The following is a 22,525-nucleotide window of genomic DNA, read 5'->3' on the forward strand; positions in this document are numbered from 1 at the left end:
GTATCAACTGCTTTTATGAGCTCTTCTTGTCACCTCCATCTCCAGCTGGTGATGTTTTTGCCAGTTTCATTCTCTAAAGCCTTCCTTCCTGTTCTCTTTTGTCTGTGGCAAGAACATCCACTGAGGTTGGATGCATGTTCAGGGGCAATGTGGACATGGAATTGTTCGCTGGTGATCATTGTGGAAGGAGTTAGATGGGCATTTCTAAATACAGATTAGTCTAAAGATACAGCAAGTGATGCCTGCCACTCAGGCAAGTGTAGCTCTAGTAGAAACAAAGCTACAGCACCCAAGAAAGTGTTTTGGAAAGAGTGTCTCATGCTTCTGAAGAAACAATGTTTCTGTGTTGCAATCATTTCTTGCAGTGTCGAACTGTGAAGATAGCCATCCTGGGAGAAGAGGGGGTTCCTGTACAAGTGGATGGAGAAGCCTGGATCCAGCCTCCGGGTTACATCTGGATTGTTCATAAGAACAGGGCACAAACCCTGACCCGAGACAGGGTAAGACCAGCCTTGGATACACCGTATGGCACACTCATGCATTCTGATGTCACATGTTCTTGGAGTGTGTCAGTGGCCACACATGAAAGCTTGTCTTGATGGATGCAAGAAGTAAAGTTCTCTGGAAAGAGTATGGTTAAGCTTGCATTCACTACTTGGGGAATCATATATGTAAAGTTTTGATTAGCTTATTTTGCATCGTTTTTCTAGGTGCCCTGTGACACAACATTTCTTAACATGCTGTTTGTCCCACACAATGCCTGATTAACTGAGTGCAGTGGACTGTCTAGGTTCAACTGTCCAATATTTTGATTTCTCATTATTGTTCAGTATGTGACTTAAACCTCAATGACCAAGAAAAGTATGTCTCGTGCCTTGTTCAGCAGTGTGTGCCCATCTAATTTCTTGACTTTTAAATATATCTGATGAGTACTATCGCATAAGAAAAGTCTTCTTGCCATTTTAAAGTACTACTGAATGGTGGGAAGCTAAGGGAAAGGATAAAGGAATTGCTGTAGCCAGACAGCTCTGTCATTGTCCACTGATAAACAGTTTTGTTGACAGAAGCTCCTAATAGTTACCAGCATAGCACACTTTGAGAGCAAACTGAAGTTCTCTGCAAAGGACTCATCTGCTGAAAAACAGGAAAAGAGAGAACAACTAAGAATAGAAAAAAAGGGAAAGCAGCTTGATACAGACCAGAGACACATTCCCTGTCAAGAAGTTGCAAGTATGATAGCGTGAAAAGAAGGAAAAGGTCAGCCTGCAAGGCCCCTGTCGTGGTAGGACAGGGAAATACCCAAGCCCCCTTGAGCTGGGAGGGAACAGTGGATATTGCTGGGTGTTAGGGAGGAGGAGACAGTGTGCACAGTCTTCCCTGGAGGAACAGAGAGCTTCTGCAGTGTCACATCTTTGAGAGGGAGAGTGAGTGAGATAGCACAGAGAGTCAAGTGGAACAGGATTCCTGCTCAAAAGGAGGGAGAGAGGAAAGGAAATGTAGCCTATACTTGGGTTCAAGTGGGAAAGGAGAAGGAAGCACAAAAGGCAGAGAGGACACACGTGTCCCTAGTGAGTGTGCTGTGTGTGTTGGACCAGCTGAAGCTATTGCTTTGATTGTGCCAGCCCGCTTCTCCCTGCCAGCAAATCAGGTTCTGCAGGCATGGAGCTGCCAGTGTGCAATGAATTCCAGTTTTGCAGAGCAGCATTCAAGTCTTATCTTGACCACAGGCTTATCCTTATTTCTCCTGCTGTCCTTGTGATTGTCACTGCACACCCTTTCCTTCATTGCACAGAACCAGTCTGTCCTTTGAAGTAGATGAAGTGGCGTCCTGTTTTTGGGTGTGCAACCCCATACCTCTAGTAGCATTTTTCAAATATGGTATGGTATGTTTATTTTCTTCTAAACTGAAGTTGGAAAAACTCACATTACCTTGTGGCTTAATCTGGCCCACTGTGGAGTCATCAGCAAGGCTGAGATCAGCAGATAGCTTGTACAGAGCTGACAAAGCTTGTTTTTATCTTGTGTGAGAAGCAGCAGGGGAAGGCAGTGCTTTACCTCAGGAGTTCACAGGTATTTGCAAATGCAGGAAAATGATGTGTCCCCAAGGCAGTTGTGTTCTGTCAGACACTGGATCTTCTGCTCCATCCGTCTCCTCCCTCTTTAGTCCTGTGCTCCTGATGTTTGTGCTCATCTCATTGGAATTTCCAGGCTCAGGATCCATGACTACCTTCCTTTCTACCCGTTACGCTCAATCTCCTTTCTTTTATTGGCTCCACAAGTTTCTGATTTTTTTTCCCCTGGGAATGCTGCGCACCCCGTGCTCGTTACCCCCTCTTCTCTGAATTTTTCCAATTTCAGTCATCCCCTTCATGGTCCCTTCCCTTGTCTGACCTTCTCAGTTCTGATTTCATGTGCTCCTTGATCCATCTCTACTTGCCAAGAGATTCTGTGTGTCAGTTCTTATTCTCACCGTATCCAGTTTTGATCCTTCTGCATTGGATCTGTTTTGCTTCTTCCCACAGCAATAGCTGATGGCAGCAGGAATTTTGGTAAGGCTGCGAGTGGGACAGACCATGCTCTGAGCTCAGCAGCTAGTCCTGCCCTTACTGCAAAAGTTCAGTTTACTTCTAGATAAGGAAAAGTCTTGAAGATTTTTAATTTTCAGCTCTGAGATTTAACTTGAAGAGAGATATGCGGTAATTCTGCTGCTCCCTCCTTCCCCCCAGACTTGTAACTAGTTCAACTTTATGGATTTTTGCTGAATAACAGAAGGCGCTTTCTTGGGGACACATGTCAAAATTCAGATTCCTGCTGCACAGTGTAGAGGCAGTACTCAAAGCAAAGACACCAGGGAACTGGTGAATGTTTGCTGGTCTGGCTCACAGAAGTGGACTAACGATTTTACTAAAATGAGATTTAAATAAAAACTAAGCCAAGGCAAGCGAGTGACATGGAAAATTTCAGCTCAAACAGCTAAAGTTAGCAAAGTTACCAACAGTTGAACAAAGAAAATTGTCTATACCAGACGTGCATGTTTTACAAGCATTGGCCACTTAAAACCTTTGTGTTTTATAAGAGATTTATCTTACAGTATCTTATAGTTTGCATGCTGTGTTTTTAGGCATTTGAAAGCACCCTGAAGTCCTGGGAGGACAAACAGAAGTGTGAGTTGTCCCGACCCTCCTCTTTCTCTCTGCAACCGGAGATCATGTCCGAAGAAGAATCCACCCAGATCAACCAGTTTGGTCAAGCTGCAGGTGCTCTGATCCACAGGTGAGGCTCAATTTGCTTTTGGTGAACAAAGCTGTTCTCTGGTGCCTAATGTTCTTGTCCTACATTTCTGTTCACTTTTATCTTCTGCCATGCTAATCTGTGTCACTGGGAGTTGGGTTCTTTCATTATGCACTATCCCAGCTGCATGAGGACTGAAGTTGAATGTACTTTCTTAGCTTATTCTGAATAAAATGTATTACTTTTATGAGCAAAAAGGGATCTTGAAGCAACCCAATAGCTTTGATTGTCAATGGCTGTTATCAGAAGTCCTCTCTAGGAGCTCCCAAGGCAAGTTGGTTTCTTGTAGTCCTGATGCCCAGCATCACGAAGATGTCACTTTATGCTCATCCTTTACTCAGATATTCTGCCCCTTGGTCTGGACTTTTGAGAGAAAATGCCCAGAGTCATACCAAAGAAATGTCAATTAAACTGCTGTGCATGCAACTGCCTTTTAAATCACTATGATCATACTAAAGTATCTTGGTCATAGTTCAAACTGATTCCAACTCATGCACATAATTGAATATGCATCTGGAGTTTTGCATGTGAAACGTGCCTTGCTTTGCCAATGCATGCTCACTGTAGGGGGGAGAATAGCCCTGCTTTGCTAGAGGCTGTGCCTCTGCCGTGTTTTCTCTCTGTTCTTGTCAGTCTGATGGGTATTAAAGGAGATCCCCAGTCAGAAAAGATCTCTTGCTTTGAGCATATGCTGATGTAATCTTTAATTCTCTCTTTAGCATTCGGGAAATAGCCCAGTTCTACCAGGACGTGGAGCAGGAGCTTGCCCATGCCGTCAATGCCAGCTCCAAGTCTATGGACAAAGTCTACGCTAAATCCAAGTCTACAGAGGTACTTCATTCCCTTGGCATCTCTCTTTTGGTTCTTGATCTGTAGCACTTGGTATCCCTTTCTGATTGACCAAAAGTAGGTCTTGCTTCTCTAAGACTTCTTCCTTTTGACTGCTCAGACCTCTGCATTTCCAGGCTTAATGTGCGCATGAATTGCTTCCCCACAGAGTCTGAACTGCAGCCTTGTTGTAGAGATGGTGAATAATGTCAAAGCCCTGCATAATGAGACAGAGTTACTGCTGGCAGGCAAGATGGCGCTGGTAAGAAGCACAAAACAGGAGTAAAGCAGCCTCTCTGTTCCTCTCCTCTCCTACTGTGGCCCTGGCAGCAACATTGTACTGGTCTTGGTCTTCTTTGTCTTTGTAACAAGTCAGAATCTCGTTATGCAGGAATTAGGATGGTGTTGCTAGATAGATACGGTGAGCAGTCAGGCTAGTTTGCTCAGTTTGGAACTCAGAGAAGATGCAAATTATTAAGTTGGTAATTTCTAGGCAGAGTGACTGCTGTGCATTTCCTTCTAAAATGAGGAACTGCTGTTAGCTAGGAATTTCAAGGCAAAGGCATGACTGTATGTTCCACCATATGGCTTTTAACTCTACTTTGCTTCTATTTCTGATCCAGCAATTAGATCCTCCTCAAAAGGAGCAGCTCCAAGCAGCCCTGGCAGACATGGACCTCCAGTTGAGGAAACTGGCATTCATCCCTTGGCTGTGGCAGCTTATGGAGCCCTGTGATGAGGAGGTAAGGAGGACCACAGCTGTATTTTCTTAGCTGTTTTTCACTAGTTGGTTTGTGTTTGACTTCCTGTGAATATTCAATTGATGAGAGAAAAAACTATTAAGAAGGAAACTCGACTCCCTAAGACTAAAGAAAGTAATTGCCTGCTAATGTCCCTTGACTGACTTGGGATCAGCTTTCTCTGTTTCCTTCCCTGTCTTGATCAGAATGAGTTTACAGTTTTTTTCCTCTTTTGCTAGGTCATGGACCTAAGTTTGACAGTACTTGTTTTTGGTCTGTTCCTGAGAACTTATGTATGTTTTTCTCATTCTGTTTGTTCCTATAGAATCAGATGCTGGATTATTCTAAACGCAGCCGCAGCGGCAAATTCCGACTGGTGACCAAGTTTAAAAAAGAGAAGAACAACAAAAATAAAGAAACTCATAATAGCATGGGATTGCCGGGTACCAAGTCTGCTCATGCATTGTCTCTCTTTGTCACACCAGTGTGGTCACAACACTGCACATTCTCTCTCTGTTTCATGTCATGTTTCCTCTCTCTTCTGTTTCACTTGCCTCTGCCTTTTCTTGGAATGTAATCTTTCTGACATAGCAAAGTAGTTTATTGCTGTGTTTTGAGTCGTGATCCCTCAGTACTAAGCAGATATTTCTGAGCTGAAACAGGAGGTACCCTCTGAAGAATTTTGCCTACATCTGGCCATTTTCTGGGATATTTTAAAGAGAGCTTAGTGAAGAGAATTTGAGGATATTGGCATTTTACGTATCAAAATGACTGTGGGGCCCAAGTCCGCATAACTCCAGTCTTTTCACTACTGATTCTCTGTGATATGGTTAATGATGTTTTTCTCGGTGATTCACTTTCAAGGCTTTAATCAGGTTTCATGTCTAAATGGCTGGGGAATCAGCATCACCACAGGTGCACCCTGACCTTTAATCCTACTGGTCAGTAGATGAATACTGGCCGTGAATCAACAAATTGTCAGTCAGAACACTTTCTCTCCAATTGAGTTAGTTGATTTTTGGTTTATATTCTATTTATGAAGACCTCCTCCTAAAATTCAGAAGTACTATCTATTCTGTGGGTTCCTGAGTCCTTTCCTCTGCCATGGAGTTGTGGGTACAGTCTCCTTCTGTCTGAGTGCTGGTGCTCTCAGAACCTGGGAACTTTTTTCTTCTCTAATTTAGGGGCTGTGCTAGAAGGTGTAAGACTAAGCTTTTCTTCACACTTTAGACAGTGAGGTTGCTGTTTTGTTTACTAAGCACAAGTGTTCATACATAGTAGCAACCTAACCCATGCTTGATTCTTCTTGATATTATTTTATGACCATTGTGTAAGCAGAGGAATATCAATGAATTTACTCTTAAGCATTGGGGTAAACTTTTTTTTTTAAAAAAAAAGGAAGAAAAAAGAGGATGTTCAATCCTATATCAAAAAAGACATGCACTTTCTCCTGGCTTTACTGCAGCTATAGCCTCTACTTAAGAGAAGAACTCTGATCTTACTCTGATTCCTACCTCCTATGTTTGAGACTGTAAGTTGTGCTACCAGTTCTTTCCCTCCCTTGTTTTGAGGCTGTGGTGTACTGCTTGCCATCGTTCTCTGGCACTGAGTGCTGATGGTGTCCTCATTTCTCACTCTATTCTGGGATTCTGGGTACTCAATGCACTCCTGCTTTTCCATCTCTAACAGTTCACCTCTGGGGAACGGAGGAGGTTGCGGCTTGGCTTGAGCATCTCAGTCTTTGTGAGTATAAGGATATCTTCATCCGGCATGACGTCCGGGGCTCTGAGCTCCTGCACCTCGAACGGAGGGACCTCAAGGTACTTTCATGATTGGCTCATCAGAAATAGCCAGCTGCATCTGCATGACCTTCTGTGCTGAATGTGCTTGGAAATGATCTGCCCACTGGTTACTCCGGGTGTCTTGGCAAGATGAGTGGGTTCATTGCAGTCTTGTTTTATTTTCTTGCCATTTCAGGTCATCTGGTGTTTAATAGCAGAGGGTAGAAAGGCTGAGAGACCAGCTGTGTAACTCTCCACAGCTTACTGGAGATGGAGAACGGTGCAGCACACAGATTGCAGAAAGCATTCTTGAGAGTTTCAGTTTTCAACTTCTCAGCTGCTGAACCATCTTTGCAGAACATGCTTTGATTGCGAAAACTGGGGTCTTGTGTTACAGTCACTGGACAAATAGATCATTGCACTTCCTTAAAAGAAGTGATTGTTGTCTTTGATGACACTGCTAGATGGAGAGAACCTTTTTGAAATAGTACTTAGTCAGGATATTGCACAACTTTGCTTCTCAACAAGATACGCTTTCTCCACAGAGGAAAATTGAAAGTGGTGGTTCTTTGGATGTATGAAATTATTTTGTCATTGTTCTGGGTGACTTGCGTATAGCAGAAAAATATTTTGACATAAAGTAGTGCATGGCATTTGTTGAGTGACCTTTGGATCTTCATCTGTGCTTTTGACCAGCTTTCTGTTCAGGTTTTGCTGTATTTTGTGTAGCTTATTCCTCTGCATGCCGCCCAGCTACAGAGTGTGCTTTGTTGTGTGGTGCCTAAGTGCTGACACACATTTTTTGGTGTGACCAGTGATCAGTTGGTTCTTCCTGCATGTGTTTGGCTACACGCCTAGGTCCTTGAGATCTGTATGCGCTTTCTTTTCTCATGCTTTGGCTTTTAACAGTCAGAGCAATTTGCATTTCTGGCTAGTGGTCTGCAGTTGTTTCTCTCCATTGTTCTGTGCCTGCTCTGTGACTGCTCATTACCCTGTTGTGCTCTAGTCGCTTTTTGAAACATGGTTTGAGGTTCTATGCATAACCATCAGGTTTGTAACCTTTCTGGTTGGCTTCCTCCTCTCTATAACTGACTGAGTAGTTTGTAACTATTGCTTGGTGCCCTGGCATCTTTTCCCCCTTTCTCCACAGGTAAGCTTTTCTCTTGTCTTTCAGGACCTGGGTGTGACCAAAGTGGGTCACATGAAGAGGATACTGCATGGGATCAAGGAGCTGAGTCGGAATACTCCTGCCAACGAGGTTTAGCCTCTGTTTTCACAGCCTGTGTCTACCATTCCCCCTAACTGCACAGCAGTCACCTCACAGAGCAGATGTGCTCACAACTGTCTCCACTGAACAGCCAAACTGCAACTGTTCAGAGCTCATATCAGCTGAGCATGGTGCTACCTTTTTTTCCTGTGGGGTACAGCTGCATCCAGCCAAGAGGCACCTTATCTGCATTCGGGGAAAGCCTCCCGGGAGAGAACTTGCTTGCTGTTTGAAGAACCTTGTCCTCCAGCGTGGGAAGTTCTGGTTCCAGTGGCAGTGACAGTGCAGGACTCCTGAGAATTGCAACACAGCTACCTTTACTGGATAATTTCATCACAGTACAATTATTCAGGGCAAAACATACATTGGCCAGTCTTAGTTCAGAAGCATCTGACAGTCTTTTCGAACTGAAAACTTGCTTGCTCATCTGTGTGTCATACCTGTAGCTTAGAACATTTAAGTGGAACAAAGCCTTGTCCTTGTCTTACTAATCCCTTTTTAACTCACCTGTAGTTGCATGTGATTTGCATCAGAAATTCCAAGCCAATACAGACCTCTCCTTGCTGTTGAATACCTAGTGATCCTCACTCACATATCCTTTGCAACTAACAATGCACATGGTCAGAGCAGCTGCACAAGTGTGCAGTCTGTTGCTGGGCCTGGCTCTCTGCTTTCAGCCAGTCAAATGGTACAACATGAGGGGTTTCAGGCATCACAAACAAGTGTTTGGAAGTTGTTGATGCTAAGACAAGACAATTCTCAAGAGCCAAAAGATCGTGAGAAATCAGCTCTGACTGCATTCATCTTCAGGAGACAGATGAAAGGGAGAGGAACACCAGATGTTTGAGCCATGCAAGAAGTGGAATGGAATGAAGTGAGATGTGGAACAAGTTGCTCCACTTCAGTTTGGGGAGCAGCATGACGCAGCAGCCAGGAGTGGCTTGCTGTCCAGTTGGTGCCGCTGTGGTGGCCACAGACAAGGGAGCTCTTGTTTTACTTCAGCTTGTAGTTGCAGAAAAATGTCACAAAAGATACAGTCTATCTGTAGTACAGGCATCTTTTGACCTGTCTTGGTGGAAAAGCTGCTAGAACCTTGCATCTTTATCTTGCTGCCTTGCTCCTTCACTCCAAGATGGATACTGAAAGCTTAAGGTGGCTCAGTCCTCCTGGGTTGTGCCCCCATGAGAGCAATCATGCTGTCAAACATAAGGGCTCATGCAAGAGCTTTGCAAGAAAGGTGATTGTTACAGAGCAGAAAAGCATCGTAATGAGAACTGGAATATGTTGGTACATAGCTTTTGGTATCACCAACAGTGGAGCATGGAAAAATCAGTGCCTCTGAATCTGAGTTCCTTCAAACTCCCACTGTATTGCCAGACCCCAGCTGGGTTACTGTTACAGCCCAAAGACTAGTATGTGTAATTATACTGCCATATTTATCACTGCAGAGCAAATTAGGGAACATTCAGTGCTATGAAGCTGGAGAGACAGCAGGAATTTTCAATTACTTTATAGTTTTGTATGTATTTATTTTTTCTAAATTATTACAGTTGCAGCACTTGTCTGCCTTTGGCTGCAGACAGTAAAATGGTCACATTCACAGTGGCAAAAAAATAATTTCCTGAGGACATCTTTTTTCATTATTATTTTTGAGGATTTTATCAACTGTACATCAGCTGTGCAGTCTAACAACGATCTGTCAAGTTATTTCATGTCAAGACTTGACTGCTTCAAGAGGTTCCAGACTGATTTCATGCTGGGCAAACTCCATTGCAACCTTTAGGACTTCACCAAGGATTGTTCTTACTCTCCCTATCCTTTTTTTTTTTTTTTTAGCTCATTCATTCACCCACATCTCCTCTCAGCCTAGTGAGTTGTCAGGGTTTGCTCATGAGATGTTAGAAGACTAAGCATGATTGAACAAGCTAGCAGAAATTCTGGTATAAATACTGTGGGGACCAAGAAAGAGAGAGGTTCAGCTTTTCCCTAGCTGTTTTCCTCCTATCTGTACATCAGCAATTACTTCACTGGCAGTATTTTTTTTATTTATCAGTACAAAACTCTGTCACTTAGCAATGTGCATGATGGGGAAGTCCATGTTTCTGCAAGGGAATGCCCAGCAGGGAGCACAAGGCAGGTCATGGCTCAGGAGATGGGCTGAGATCTGTGTTTGTTCCTTTGGATGGCAATGGAGCTGTGAAGTTTCTCCAAGGAACCTCATGTTTAAAGTCCGTAAAAGGTATGCACTTGCCTTCCATCATTCCTGGGGTTATGTTCTTCCTCAACAGATAGGGCTCCTCTCTACTCTTCCTGCTGAGAGTAACAAGGGACTGCAAAGAGCTGTACATCTAAGTGTGTTCTTACTTAGTGCTGTACCTGAAGAGGCCTGGAGGCCACTAGCCATCCTCCATGGGTGATGATTCCTGCAGAGACGAATCTTCCTTTCTTTTACATTTATAATCTCTCTTGTAGATAGGTTCAAATCCTTTTTGTGTAGGTGCAGATTTTATCAGAGCATTCATAGCCAGTATATTCCTGCCTGCTACTTATTGAAGGCAAGGAGGGGGTTCTACCTTCTTTTAAGAGCTAGAAAATGAGATTCATGTTTAACCTGAGTGCCTTTAAATATTAAAGTTTCTGTCTAACAGAAGGGTTGTAGCTCTCTGCGTCTCACTGAGAGTAATGCTGATTTCTGTTGCAGAGATGCTGTGAGCAGATTAGAGCAATGAGAGTCAGACATCAGTGAGAGCTATCTGCAAAGCAGGGAGCCAGGCTGAATTCTGGCTGCATTCATCCGAGTTCCTCTTCTGCTATCTCATCATTTCTATTGTAGGAGAGAAACTAAGGAAAGACAGACAGTTAAAAAAAAATCTGCTTGACCAAAAAGAAAGAGACTCTCCTGCAGTCTCAGGTAAAACACCAGCATGAGAGAAGCTAGAACTGCACATACCGCATCTGTGTTCAGTCTCCTAAAAAGTGCTACTGTCATGGAAGTCTGGTGCCACCTCCTGGTTATCAGCTCTCACTGCTGGCAGTGAGTGGGAAGGAGCTGAGCAGTGCCCGCAGTGAGCTGGGCATACAACTCCCTGTGCTAGGAAGAGCTTTCAGCCCATTATCTCATACTGGTGAGCAAATTCTGGGGATTTGGCATAACCCTGTGTTACAGTGGTGTGGCTTGGTGGGGCTGTGTGCAGAGGACACCAGAGGGAGGCTCGGCTCCTGGACCAGCTCCTGCTCTGACCCTGCAGAGGGCTGTTAGTGCTAATGTTGTCTTCCAGGTTTGGCTGATGAGATCTTTCCCTGCTGGAAGCACCTTGTAATGGTTCCGCACCACGTTGTATGGAGAGCTTCATTCATTCCTTTAGTATTATTTACATTTGTGCATACTGTCTTTGTGATTGAAAAAGACTGTTTACAAAATATTTTGTCTTAAGATGCGTGTACTGTAAAAAGAAAGGATGGAAACGGATGTTTTTCTACACCTGTCAGCAGTGACTGCATGTCTGCATCATCGTCCCGCAACCGCTGTTCCTCAGGGGTCTCCCTGCTGTTCTGTGATCCTGTGGGAAGTGTAGGGAAGCACATGAATCCCTGTACAGTCTTGGGAAGAAGGTTTTGTGCCTTAAGAATGGGACCTGCTTCCCTCCTATTTATTGTGTTAATTTATACAGTGATTATCATGGAAATGTCTCTTGTATTTTTTTTTTGTACGTAGTTTACTGTTGATTGTTGTAAATAATTTTTTCTTGTATATAAAGTAAACATGTTTCTGAGCTTCCAGTAAAGATTCTGTTACTGGTTTCGTTGTGTGAGAAGGCTGCGGTGCTCACCTGGTGGGAGCAGCTAATAAATGTCTGTGCTGTGACAAATGGGTTTATCCTGAGTTGCATCAGAAGTGCAGGGCTGTTCCCTGGAGAGGAGTGAAATGGTAAATGCTGCTTATTTTGGATCAGTTTTGTGTTGGTGTAATTGGTGCTAGGTAGAAGACATCGTGCAGATATTTGTTATTGACTCTCTCTGCAGTGAACAAAAGCAGAGGTGTTTTAATGATGGCTCTGCTGCTGCTCAGCCTGATCATAGCTCTGCTGTCTGCAAAACCAAAACAGGAGGGGAAGGCGCTCTTGAGATAAGGCCTTGTGTCTGGATGCTGGTTACTTTGTCCCCTTTTGTGCTGTCGGGAGTGAGCAACGGGAATGCCCATGTGCTTGTAGGCATCAGGTCTGTACAGTGTGACCATGCTCTGCTGTCATTGTGCATGTATCTTTGCTCACACGAGTGCACTGGACCTGAGTTGTCCAGCTCTGCACATCACAGAAAACATGCAAAGAAAGAAGAGCAGAGAGACAGCAGGTGTGGTTGCTCCTTTGATGCAAGTTGTTTTGGTCCTTTTGGTCCTTCCAAAGAGGAAGAAGCTTTTTGGCCCACTTGGTGTGTCGTTGTTGGGCTGTCAGGCCTGCTGCTCAGAGCTGCTGGCCCCTTGGTTTAACTACAACCATCAAATGGAGCTTGGGAAGGTGGAATGGGTTGAGAATGGGTTTGTGTGCTCTAAAAGTGCCAATAAGGTTTCTGTTCTAAAATGTTTTCTCCTACTTTTTCCCTTCTTGCTCTGTGTGTTTTGGGTTGGCATTTCTTACGTGTTTGTTTTTTTTCTGCTCCCACGGACTGGGCAGCACAGAGGTGAGCAGGTTCAGAAGCAACCCTGTCCTTCCTTACCTGTAGAGCACCTCCAAGGCCGTAAGGTACGTTCCTCATTTGTCTGTCTTGTGTGTCTCTTGGGGATGAACAACTGTTACTCCACCAGCTGGGCCTTGGGCAAGCTGCGGTGTTTCGTTCTGATGTGGACAGGATGAGGAGGTAATGGAAATTATGGTTTAAAATATCCTGTAGTTGTCTAGCAAATTCTCTCTGGAGAGCTCCAGCATTAGCTGGCTTACCCAGTGATCCTTATGGCAATGAACTGTGGTGTCTGCACAGCAGAGGAACAGGTTGGAGGCGTTTGGCCTCTTGTTCTGTGTGAGCGGGCTGCAAGAGCTGGTGAGGAATTCCATTCTTTCTGAACACCGGTGTAAGATAAAAATAAGACAATGAAAAGGTTCTTGGGTTCTCACATATTGCTTCTAAATGTTTTATGTGGACAGTTTGTGGGACTGTTTGGAATTTAGGACAAGCACAAGTCTTGCAAACAAAAATGTGTTCCAAACATGCAAATTATGCACTAGTAAAGCACTGTTTCTAAATAGCCACATCAGGTGCAAATATTATTTGCGTGGTAGGTAGAATATACATTAATCCGTCTGTTTCTTCTTGGGTTTCCTGTTTTGTTTCCTCTCTTTAGGTGTGTTTTATAAAATGTATTTTCAGCACAAATCTGCTGTCATTAATCTCAGCTGAATTTTATTGAGCGGCTGAATTGAGGACAAAGAATGTATCAGCAGAGCTTCAGTGTACGCACACCTTCCCCAGCTGCAGTGTGGATTCCATGAGTCTGAAACTGATGAAATGGATGAAAAAAAAGCACAAAATTGATTTGAAAAGGCAGAGAGGACAGCTGTCTCACTTTTCTGTTACATGCAGGTGAACTGTTGAGCCTTCCCCTGAGCACTGTTTGCTTAATGACTAAAGGGAAAGCACTTCATGTCACTCTAAAAAGTAAATACCTGAAGTTATGGATTAACCCAAGTTCCAGCAGAGCTCATGGCGGAAGAATAAATCACGCTGATTGACACGGAATAAAGCAGTAAGTCCTTCAAAGATATCGTAACACTCAGGGTTTCAAAGAACAGCTTAATTAAGCATAAAGCTTGCCAGAAGTGTCTGATGGCAAGGGGAGGTGCTGGGGCTGACAAAGAATGCTCTGGGAGAGCTGCTGGTGTGTTGAAGGGAGCTGGAAGCAGGCTGGGGGGCTCTGACAAACTGCTTTGGAGCTGACATCTGAGAAAAATGCAGCACAGCATTGCACGAGGGGGCTGCTGTGTGAAGAAGTGAGGAAACCCCCTGAGCTGCCTGAGCAGACCCAGCCTCCAGCACTGGGCCATGCTGCTCCCCTTCACACCTGGCTGTTCTTCTAGGGGACATCTGCTGCAACATGTGGAAGCTCATCACCATAGGGGTGCTGCTGGCCGCCTGCTCCTCACCAGTGTGCCATACCTCAAGTAAGTGTGCCTTCACCCTGTTCCAGTCACCATAAGCATGTTTCCTGCTCCCTGCCAGCTGCTAGTTTTCAGGCAGCTCTCTTCTCTGCTTGTACATCCACATTTTTGCTTCTAGTATTTTACAGCTACAAGGATGCGAACCAAGTCCTGAAAATCCAGAAGCGGGCCAACTCTTTCCTGGAGGAGATGAAGCCAGGCTCTCTGGAGCGCGAGTGCAAAGAAGAGACGTGCAACTTTGAGGAGGCCAGTGAGATATTTGAAACCAAAGAAGCCACGGTAAGTTGTTTCTGTAAGGAGGAACGTAAGACAACACCAAGATTTGGGTTTTTTAGATTGTTTTGTCGAAGCGGTGTAGTCTGGGGCATAGGAGGTCTTGCTTTCAGCCCTCCTGACTCTCAAGGTAGAGGCATGGTTCTGAATGTAATGTGTCACAGTGATTGTCAAGTTACTGCTGCTTGTTTGGGCTGTGGCACTTGGCTGTTCACATATGTCCCACCAGACCTGATTTTGAGCTTTACATCCCAGGCAGGTAATCCCAATCCCTGCTTGACCCTACTGCCTATTCTTGCTGCCACTGTGTTTTTTGGCAGTCTGTACATTCCCAGTCTCCCATCTGTGCCAGACAAACATTTCTCATATCAGTAGCTCCTCCCTACTTCTCTCAACCTCTTACTTTCAAATGGACATTATTGTAAACATCACTGGTTGCTGCCCCTCTCCACACCTGATCAATGAGTATGAGTTGTTTTTTTTTGTTAGGTCTTTGTCTTTTTTTTCATCAGGTCTTACTGTTGCATTAAACAGTGGGCTCACTATTTAGGATGAACCAGTCCTTGCTGTTCCTCAGGACCCAGAGTCTTCTTACAGCCTTTGCAGCGCTCCTGTTTTGCCTCCTAATTGGGCACAAATGCAGTTTTGCACTGAGCAACACAAATGACTTGCCTGGCAGTAAGCAGCTGGGAAACAGGGGTGGTATTGAGAGGTTGTGGTGCTGGTGGGACTGCAGGCAGGGCAGGGGGGATATGTGCTGAGTAGGGCCATGGCTGCAGTACAGGAATGTTCAGAGTTGGCCACTTTTGTTAACCATGTCTGTCACTGTGCTGCTGAGAAGGAAGAGACCTAGTTGACTAGAGTGCAGTGCTGCGCTGACCACGACTGTGGTACACTTCAAATCCCTTGCTTGTGAAAAATCTGCTTCTAGCCTTAATGTAAACTTTGTTTCTCTACAGCTGGACTTTTGGAGCAAGTATGTAGGTAAGTAAATTACTTTCTTAATCATCTCTCTCTGTTTCTTCAAGGTTAGCTATTGCTCTCCCTTCCTGCTGCCGTGTATTGCTTACTAATTTATATTTTCATTCTTTGTTAAATGGAGCATGCAAAGTATGTTTTCCAGTCCTACTGTATAACCAGCCTCTTAAAAAATTTCAAGTGCATCTGTGCCCATTATCAGTCACCTCCCCACAGGTAGGGCACTGGTCAAGAGTGATCTCTGCTGTTCTGGCCCTGCTTGGCATGGCCCAAAGAGCAGCCCCACTGTTGCTTTCCGCTCCTGCACTAACTTACCTCTGCCCTGTCTGCCTCAGGTTTTACTCTTTCTTTCCCTTCTGCCCACTCCACTCCTTCTACAGAACAGAAACAAATGCCCTTATCTGGGCCAGCGCCACAGTTCGTTATCACCATGTGAAGGCAGAAACTGTGCATGGTGCTTGGGGATCGGGGGGATCTTCTTGTTTCACTGTTTGGTCTGAGCTCTGGCTCAGGGACTTAACTGCATGTTCCAGATGGAGATCAGTGTGCCCAGAAGCCTTGTTCCAATGGGAACTGCAAGGACAATATCGGATCATATTCCTGCATCTGTGACAAAGGCTGGGAGGGAGCTCAGTGCAATTATGGTAATGCTGTCTTTAATCCATGATAAAAAAAAAAAGCAAAAAACATTCTTTGTGATAGGGATCTCTGTGGATAGGGATCAACAATTCTGCCATTGCATGGTATACTTGCTTTCACTACTGATGTGATTTCTCTGTTGCTTCATAATGCAGTGAAAGGATTATCTGCGCTTACCTAAAGCAAACCGAAGTTTGTGTTGCTGTGGGAGAGGTTTGGAAATCTGAGAAATCTGTGTTTTACAGAAACATGGGAAATGGTTCTGTAAAGGATCAGTGACTTTAAAACAGTCAGTATAGGGGGTTTATTGCTGGGTTGGTTTGTTGTTGTTTTTTCAGTAGAGAAGGAAAAACAATCCAGTGCAAATAGCTGATTGTCATTACTGAGACGATGTCTTCCCTGGAGAAAAGATGAATAGTGTTTTTAACTGTGAGCATCTGTATCTTGTATCATCACCACCTTCCACCACCTGACTCATGCTCAGTGACATGAATTTTCTGTTCTCCAGTCTGCCTGCCCTGACAGTAATCTCTGGGTTCTTTATCTCCCCGCTGCCTTATTCTGGACCAAGGTCTATTTGCTGTTTGAATGGCCCTACTGCTACGAGAGCCCACAGCTGTCATCCCAAATCTGCTGTCAGCTGTTTATCGCTTGAATCAGGATGTCATTTTGCCACTTCCTGTGACTTTTTGGCTTTCCAGCTTGTCCTGTCTTTCTTCTTGTTCCCTTTTTCCCAGAGGTCAAATACAATAACTGTTCTGTGGATAATGGAGGATGTGAACATTTCTGCAAGGAAGACCCTGCCAAGCAGTGCCGCTACTGCAGCTGTGCATCTGGCTATCAGCTGATGAACGACCACAACATGTGCAAGCCTGTAGGTAAGAGGAGGATGTTCATGGGAGATTTCACAGAGGATTATTCTGAACATGAAATAAAGGGCTTTTAGGGGAAAAAGGCTTGCCCTGCACTTCATACTGATTTTCAGAACATCCACTTCATGCAGAGTAATTCTGTGCCTGTATTTCCCAAATCCATACCCACTTTATGGCCACTAAGAGCCTAAGCTGTGCCTGTGTTTGCCTCATGGAGATGCACAGGGGAATCAGGAAACTTCCTCCTCTGCAAGCATTGAGGGACTTTCCTGAAGCCAATAAGTAGTACTGCCTAGGTTAGAGAGAATGCTTTAAGAGGTGTTACGCTGGGTGAGCTGCTCTGTGCGAGTTAATTTCTCTGCATTTTCTCTAGTGGAGTTCCCCTGTGGACGAGTGAAAATGGACTACATCGAAGGCAAAGCAGAATTCAATATTCGGCTTATTGGGGGAAATTCAGGAGGAAGGGGTTTTAGCCCTTGGCAGGTAAGGAGTAAAGAGTCTTTCACAAAAGATGGTTCAGACCATTCTGGAACTGCTCTGCCTGCTCCAGACTCCTCTGTTAATACTTGTGGCATCACATCAAGCTAAGATTTCCTTAGCTCAGCTCCTTCAAAAGCAACCCAAAGGTTGGAGTAACAGGGAGAAATAGCTCTTAGGACTCTTGGCCTTGTCATTTTTGACAAGGTCTTCCGAATGTGCTCTTCTGAAGTACCATAGCCTTTCCTTGCAGTGACCAGCACTGTCACTTGCTGGTTTCTATGAAGCCAGCCCTTATTTGGGAAGAATATTCAATTGTTTTTGTAGATGTTCTACAGAAACCTTATTCATAGCGCTTCAGCCCCATTGTAGAGTTTGGGCTTCAATGCGCGTGACGTGCTTTGGTGTTTGATGTGTTTGTGCATATTTCAACCACAAAAAAAAATGTATGCCATATCTTGTGAGACGTGCTTCCTGCAGTGTCAGGCCTCTCTGTTTCTTTGTTTCAGGTTATGCTGCAAAGCGTGAAAGGGAAATTTTTGTGTGGGGGTGTTCTCATCCATCCGTCTTGGGTCCTAACAGCAGCACACTGTGTTGAGGCAGGAGAGACTCTCAAAGTAAGACTTGGTATGGAAAAAAATCTGTCCCTTTTTTTTTAAGCACTTCTTTTAAAATTCCCAGTTTTCATCATCTCAGGAGAAAGACCAGCAGGCTATAAAGGCAGAAGTCCCCTTGGATGTAGGAGTGGGTTGTCTAGGAAGTAGAATCACAGAATGGCTTGGGTTGGAAGGGACCTGAAGGATCATCAAGTTCCAATCCCCCTGCTGCAGGCAAGTACTTAGCATTCACCTTAGCACAGACCAAAAAGGATTAGTAAAACTGATTTCATTTGAGCCACTATCAGTGTTACTATGGAAGTGAGTGGATGTCTTCAGAACACTGTTGATTGTCTATAAAGTAGAAAGACTTAAAAGCCACTTTTGGGAAATCTCTTCTGCTTGTGCTTTTCTGCTGATGCAAATATTCAAGATTGTCCTAATATTGGGAGGGAATAAACTTCCCCTTCTTTATATAAAGCCTTGAGCTTGGGAGGAGAATGTCATAGTGCCTCTTCCTACCTTTTGATGCATGTGAACAGCATTACTTGAGACAGTTTCAGTAGAAAAGGAGGAAGGCGTTGCAGAACTACAGTACTGCGTTACTGGCTCTGCTACTCTTAAGCATGGAAAAACCTATGCTGAATACAGTACTACTTCTCAATAAACAGACCAAAAATAATCAGAATTCCATTCACATTTAAGTAGATTTTTTTATTACTGTTTTCTGTGTACTACTGTTGATATTAGAGACATGACAGATCAACTGTTTCCTTTCTCCTTTAGTGAAGAGATGGGTTGTTCCCAGTAATTGTGGAAAACTGGAAATGTACTGTCTGTATGCATGTTTCACAGCATACATGAATGTGCGAACATTTGACACTAAGACATGTATGGATAGATGTGTTTGTCAGTCATTCATTGTTCAGCATAGAGGATGAATGGAAAAACATGTGATATCTCCTTCAGTCCTTTTAGATCCAGAATATCCACTTTTTCCACAGAGGGATATCAAAATAGAAGTGAATGTCTACTTTGGAAATTCACATACAGACTGCATATCTCCACGCACTTCCAGTTTCTACTAAGTTATTTTCTTCCCTGCTAAGTGATTGCTTAACATACATATATTCAGTTATAGTGAGTCCCAAGAAGCAAAAACCTGTTACTTGGTAAAGAACCTTGGAATGTTTTAGGGAAAAGCAGTCATCAGATGTGGTGTTTGAATCATAGAATCGTAGAATCACAGAATGGTTTTGGTTGGAAGAGACCTTTAAGATCATCTAGTTCCAAGTAGAATGCTTGGTAGTGCTAGATGTAGCTTTGATATTACGTGAAGGCTATTCATCAGTGGGAAAATCAGAACAGTTAAGGTTGTAAAAGACCTCCAAGATCATTTAGTCCAACCATCAATCCATCACCACCACGCCCACTACACCAAGTCCCTAAGTGCCATGTCTACCCTTTTCTTTTACACTATCCCAGGTGCCTTGAAAGACCTACCTTGTTACTAGTGGCAAAAACAAGTGTGTGACTATGGACTGAGTTGTGGCCTATGTGAGAGAACCCTCCCGTTAAACCTGGAGGAATCTTACTGTGGTGAGACAGAAACCGTGTAAGGGTCCTGTACTGTGGCATGGGGGGCAGTGGAGAAAGGGTGGACGTGCAGGATATCTTGAGTCTTTACTAATAGAGAAGAGAGAATGAAGTTATGTCCCCAGTCAAGCAGAAAGGAACTTTGAGACACACCTAAACATCACATGCTTGCCCTTTTAGATGCATCTTTGAGGCACTTCACTGCAGCTAGGAAAGCAGTTCTCATCAAGGGGTGCATGTTTTCTAAACCCTAGAGATATCTACCATTACAACCTTGAGATACATGGAACAGTTTGAATGGAGACATTGCCATGTCTGCAGGTGCAGATGTGAGCTCCGGGGCAGTAATGAAGGTGTCTGTATTGGGACTGCAGAGGTGGTACTTGACCTGCCTCCAGCAGGATGGGGTGCCCATCAGTCTTCTGGCCTTGTCCTGTTGCATCTTCTGTTCACCACCTGTAAGAACAAAACTGGAGGGAAGGCTCACATCTGGGTTTGCACTCATGGTCTTGGAGAGTAGTCTTATAGCTGGATTCATTCATGTCTGAAGTGGAAAGTTAGATCTCAGAGTAGGTATTTGGAAGGTGGAGCTGAGAACATTCCCAGTCTCCTTCCTGTGGCACTTGTTCCTGCATCTAAAGCAGAGTCGTATCTGTGAAGATAGGAGTAGAGCCCTCCCCCTTACCCTTGGAAGTCTGCCAGTCAGCCCCCTGCCACAGCAGCTGCAGGGTGGGAGAACGGAGCAAGGAAATGTGCTCCCAGGGTGCTGCCACCACAAAGAGAAGTCATGAATGGCTGAAAAGAGAAGTCATGACAGAAGAAAAACAATTGTTTTGTGAGTGATGGCTTGGTGATAACAAGTCCTGTAGGTGATCCCTAGAGCAGTTTCAACGGTCTGAGCTGTCTACTGAGGCCATTCATGAAATGTCCACTGGCTGGCTGCAAAGGACCGAGAGTCTCAGAAATAATGGGTCTAGAAGTCCAAGATCCAAAGCTGGACTTCGTGGGGTCTTTTGAGGATCTATTTCTGGAGCTACTCTGGATCATGAAGTCCCTATTCATGGAAACACACTCTTGTACAGGAAAAAGAAAGAAAAAAAGAGAAGAAACACTCACAGCAATACCCCATTGACAGGCTCAAGCACAGTAAGCGACTTGGTAATGCAAAGTCAGAGGAGCGTTAAGGTTTTGTTTGGAAGGATTCAAGTAAGACTGAGGGAAGTGAAAAGTTTATTGAAACAGGGGAAAACTGGAAGGACAGTGTGGTGAAGCATGCATTTGAAAAGGTGGTGATAAAGAGCAACTTCCAGCTCATCCATAGAGGGACTGGGATGGAAAGCATGCCTGAATTTGCAAAATGGATGGATTTGCAAAGGAGAAGTATTTTTATGAAGTACATACTGAAATAGGCATTGAAATTAAGCTTAAATTAACTGATAGCACAGAAATGCAACTTTTTTGTGGCTACTTCCTCACATCCTATCAGATATCTTTCTGTGTCTTCTTTTCCATTGTATCACACATAAATGACTTGTTCTTCCCTTTCTGGCCTCTTTCAACTTAGTTTCCTGCTTACTTTTGCATAGCTGCTCGACCCATGAAGTGGAGGCGATCATGCAGCATAAATGAAAACAGAGTAGTCTTAAGCGGTCAAAGAATCCTTAAAATGCAGGTGCACAATTTTAGAAAGGGATGGTGTTATCAATTAGTCGTATTTATCCTTTAAAACCTGAAATTCAGACATTCAGACACTGGTTATACAGCAAAAACCTCATGTATGTCATAAATGACTTCCTTTGCTGTATGCTCGCTGTGCTGACTCCAAGATGGTTGGTTTCCTTCCCAAGATCTCTTGAGTTGCACAAGTGTGTGTAACACGGACACAGAAGGGCAGTACAGAGGCAATTTCAGTTTCTCAGCTGATGATCACAGCTCTAGGATATTAATTCAGTTAGTACGGCATGTGTTCACAATGTGGGCAGATCTGGAAAGTTTACAATTTGTCCCTCAAGTAGAACATTGTTCACCTTTGATGTAATCCAGGTGCTTTGGTGATTGAGGTGAGGAAGGCTCCCTGTGCTTTGACAAATCAGAAGGTCCAGGAGCACCTCTCATCTTCTTGTTTGCTCCTCCAGGTAAATTCCACCGTCTCCGTACTGAGGCCAATGAGCAAACCATTTGGGTTGATAAATACGTGCGCCATGAAAATTACACCAAGCTGACCTCCGACAATGACATAGCCATGCTGCACTTGGCCGAGCCCGTCATGTATAACAAATACGCGCTGCCCATTTGCCTTCCCACCCGGGACCTGGCAGAGCATGAGCTGACAACAAAGGGGAGGCAGATGCTGGTGACTGGCTGGGGCAGCACAAGCGATGAAATGAGGAATTACTCTGCTCTCCTCAGCTACATCGAAATCCCCATTGTTCCCAAGAATGAGTGTGCCCAAGTGATGACAAACGCAATCTCTGACAACATGCTGTGTGCGGGGAGCTTAGAGGACAGGAAGGATTCCTGCAGTGGGGACAGTGGAGGCCCTATGGCCACTAAATATAAGGATACTTGGTTTTTGGTAGGACTGGTGAGCTGGGGAGAAGGCTGTGGAAGAAAGGAGAAATTTGGAGTCTACACCAAAGTTAGTCAGTACCTGGAATGGATCCAGCACCACATGAAGAAGATGTCAGCTTCTTGGAGGGGTTGATTCTGATGCTTTGAGCCTGGAATACTGTGGCTATGTGCTATGCTAGTGACAGTAGAAGGTGTAATGTACTGTCGCATCTACAATATTAAATGTTGAGTATCTGTTAACCTCATGTGGTACTTTCTCCAAATTCTGTTGTTTATTTGTAGCATGGTCCTACTTAGGCCTTACAGGCAAGAGATAGTACCCTGTTATACTGAGAGGCTGCACAGCATTGTAATAAGAATGGCCTGTGGTCCAACAAACCTTCCTGGTAGGTGTAAAATCACTAAACCCAGTGGGTGTTGGGGAAGATGACAGAGAGGTCTATTGAGGAAAAAAAAATGTTTGAAGT

General features: G+C 44.2%; 2 protein-coding genes across 12 annotated transcripts in view; both read left to right on the top strand.

The window, feature by feature from the left end:
• DGKD (diacylglycerol kinase delta) overlaps positions 1-11,680 on the top strand; it is a 57,618-nt gene extending 45,938 nt beyond the window's left edge. For 9 of the 11 annotated variants that reach the window (XM_021394933.1, XM_021394938.1, XM_021394945.1 and 6 more), the window contains 8 exons: positions 366-500; positions 3,122-3,273; positions 4,011-4,122; positions 4,289-4,381; positions 4,743-4,862; positions 5,185-5,302; positions 6,549-6,679; positions 7,815-11,680. In XM_021394933.1, the coding sequence (XP_021250608.1) occupies positions 366-500; positions 3,122-3,273; positions 4,011-4,122; positions 4,289-4,381; positions 4,743-4,862; positions 5,185-5,302; positions 6,549-6,679; positions 7,815-7,904 (951 nt within the window). In that variant the 3' untranslated portion in view covers positions 7,905-11,680. Of the gene's footprint in view, positions 1-365; positions 501-3,121; positions 3,274-4,010; positions 4,123-4,288; positions 4,382-4,742; positions 4,863-5,184; positions 5,303-6,548; positions 6,680-6,836 lie in introns of all 11 variants that reach the window. The other 2 variants (XM_021394939.1, XM_021394934.1) reach the window with 2 other exon arrangements.
• Positions 11,844-22,298, top strand: LOC110397916 (vitamin K-dependent protein C-like). Its single transcript, XM_021394966.1, has 9 exons — positions 11,844-13,644; positions 13,976-14,059; positions 14,175-14,335; positions 15,289-15,313; positions 15,841-15,951; positions 16,684-16,824; positions 17,192-17,301; positions 17,805-17,922; positions 21,623-22,298. The coding sequence occupies exons 2-9, from the start codon at positions 13,993-13,995 to the stop codon at positions 22,189-22,191; spliced, it is 1,302 nt and encodes a 433-aa protein (XP_021250641.1). The 5' UTR covers positions 11,844-13,644; positions 13,976-13,992; the 3' UTR covers positions 22,192-22,298.

This window comes from Numida meleagris, chromosome 4, assembly GCF_002078875.1.
Source record: "Numida meleagris isolate 19003 breed g44 Domestic line chromosome 4, NumMel1.0, whole genome shotgun sequence".
NCBI lineage: Eukaryota > Metazoa > Chordata > Aves > Galliformes > Numididae > Numida > Numida meleagris.

Excerpts from the sequence above, each read along its gene's own strand:
- LOC110397916 (XM_021394966.1), top strand. The coding sequence starts at position 13,993 with ATGTGGAAGCTCATCACCATAGGGGTGCTGCTGGCCGCCTGCTCCTCA. Across the intron at positions 14,060-14,174 it reads ACCAGTGTGCCATACCTCAA|TATTTTACAGCTACAAGGAT; the intron begins GTAAGTGTGCCT and ends TTTTGCTTCTAG. Across the intron at positions 16,825-17,191 it reads CAACATGTGCAAGCCTGTAG|TGGAGTTCCCCTGTGGACGA; the intron begins GTAAGAGGAGGA and ends CATTTTCTCTAG.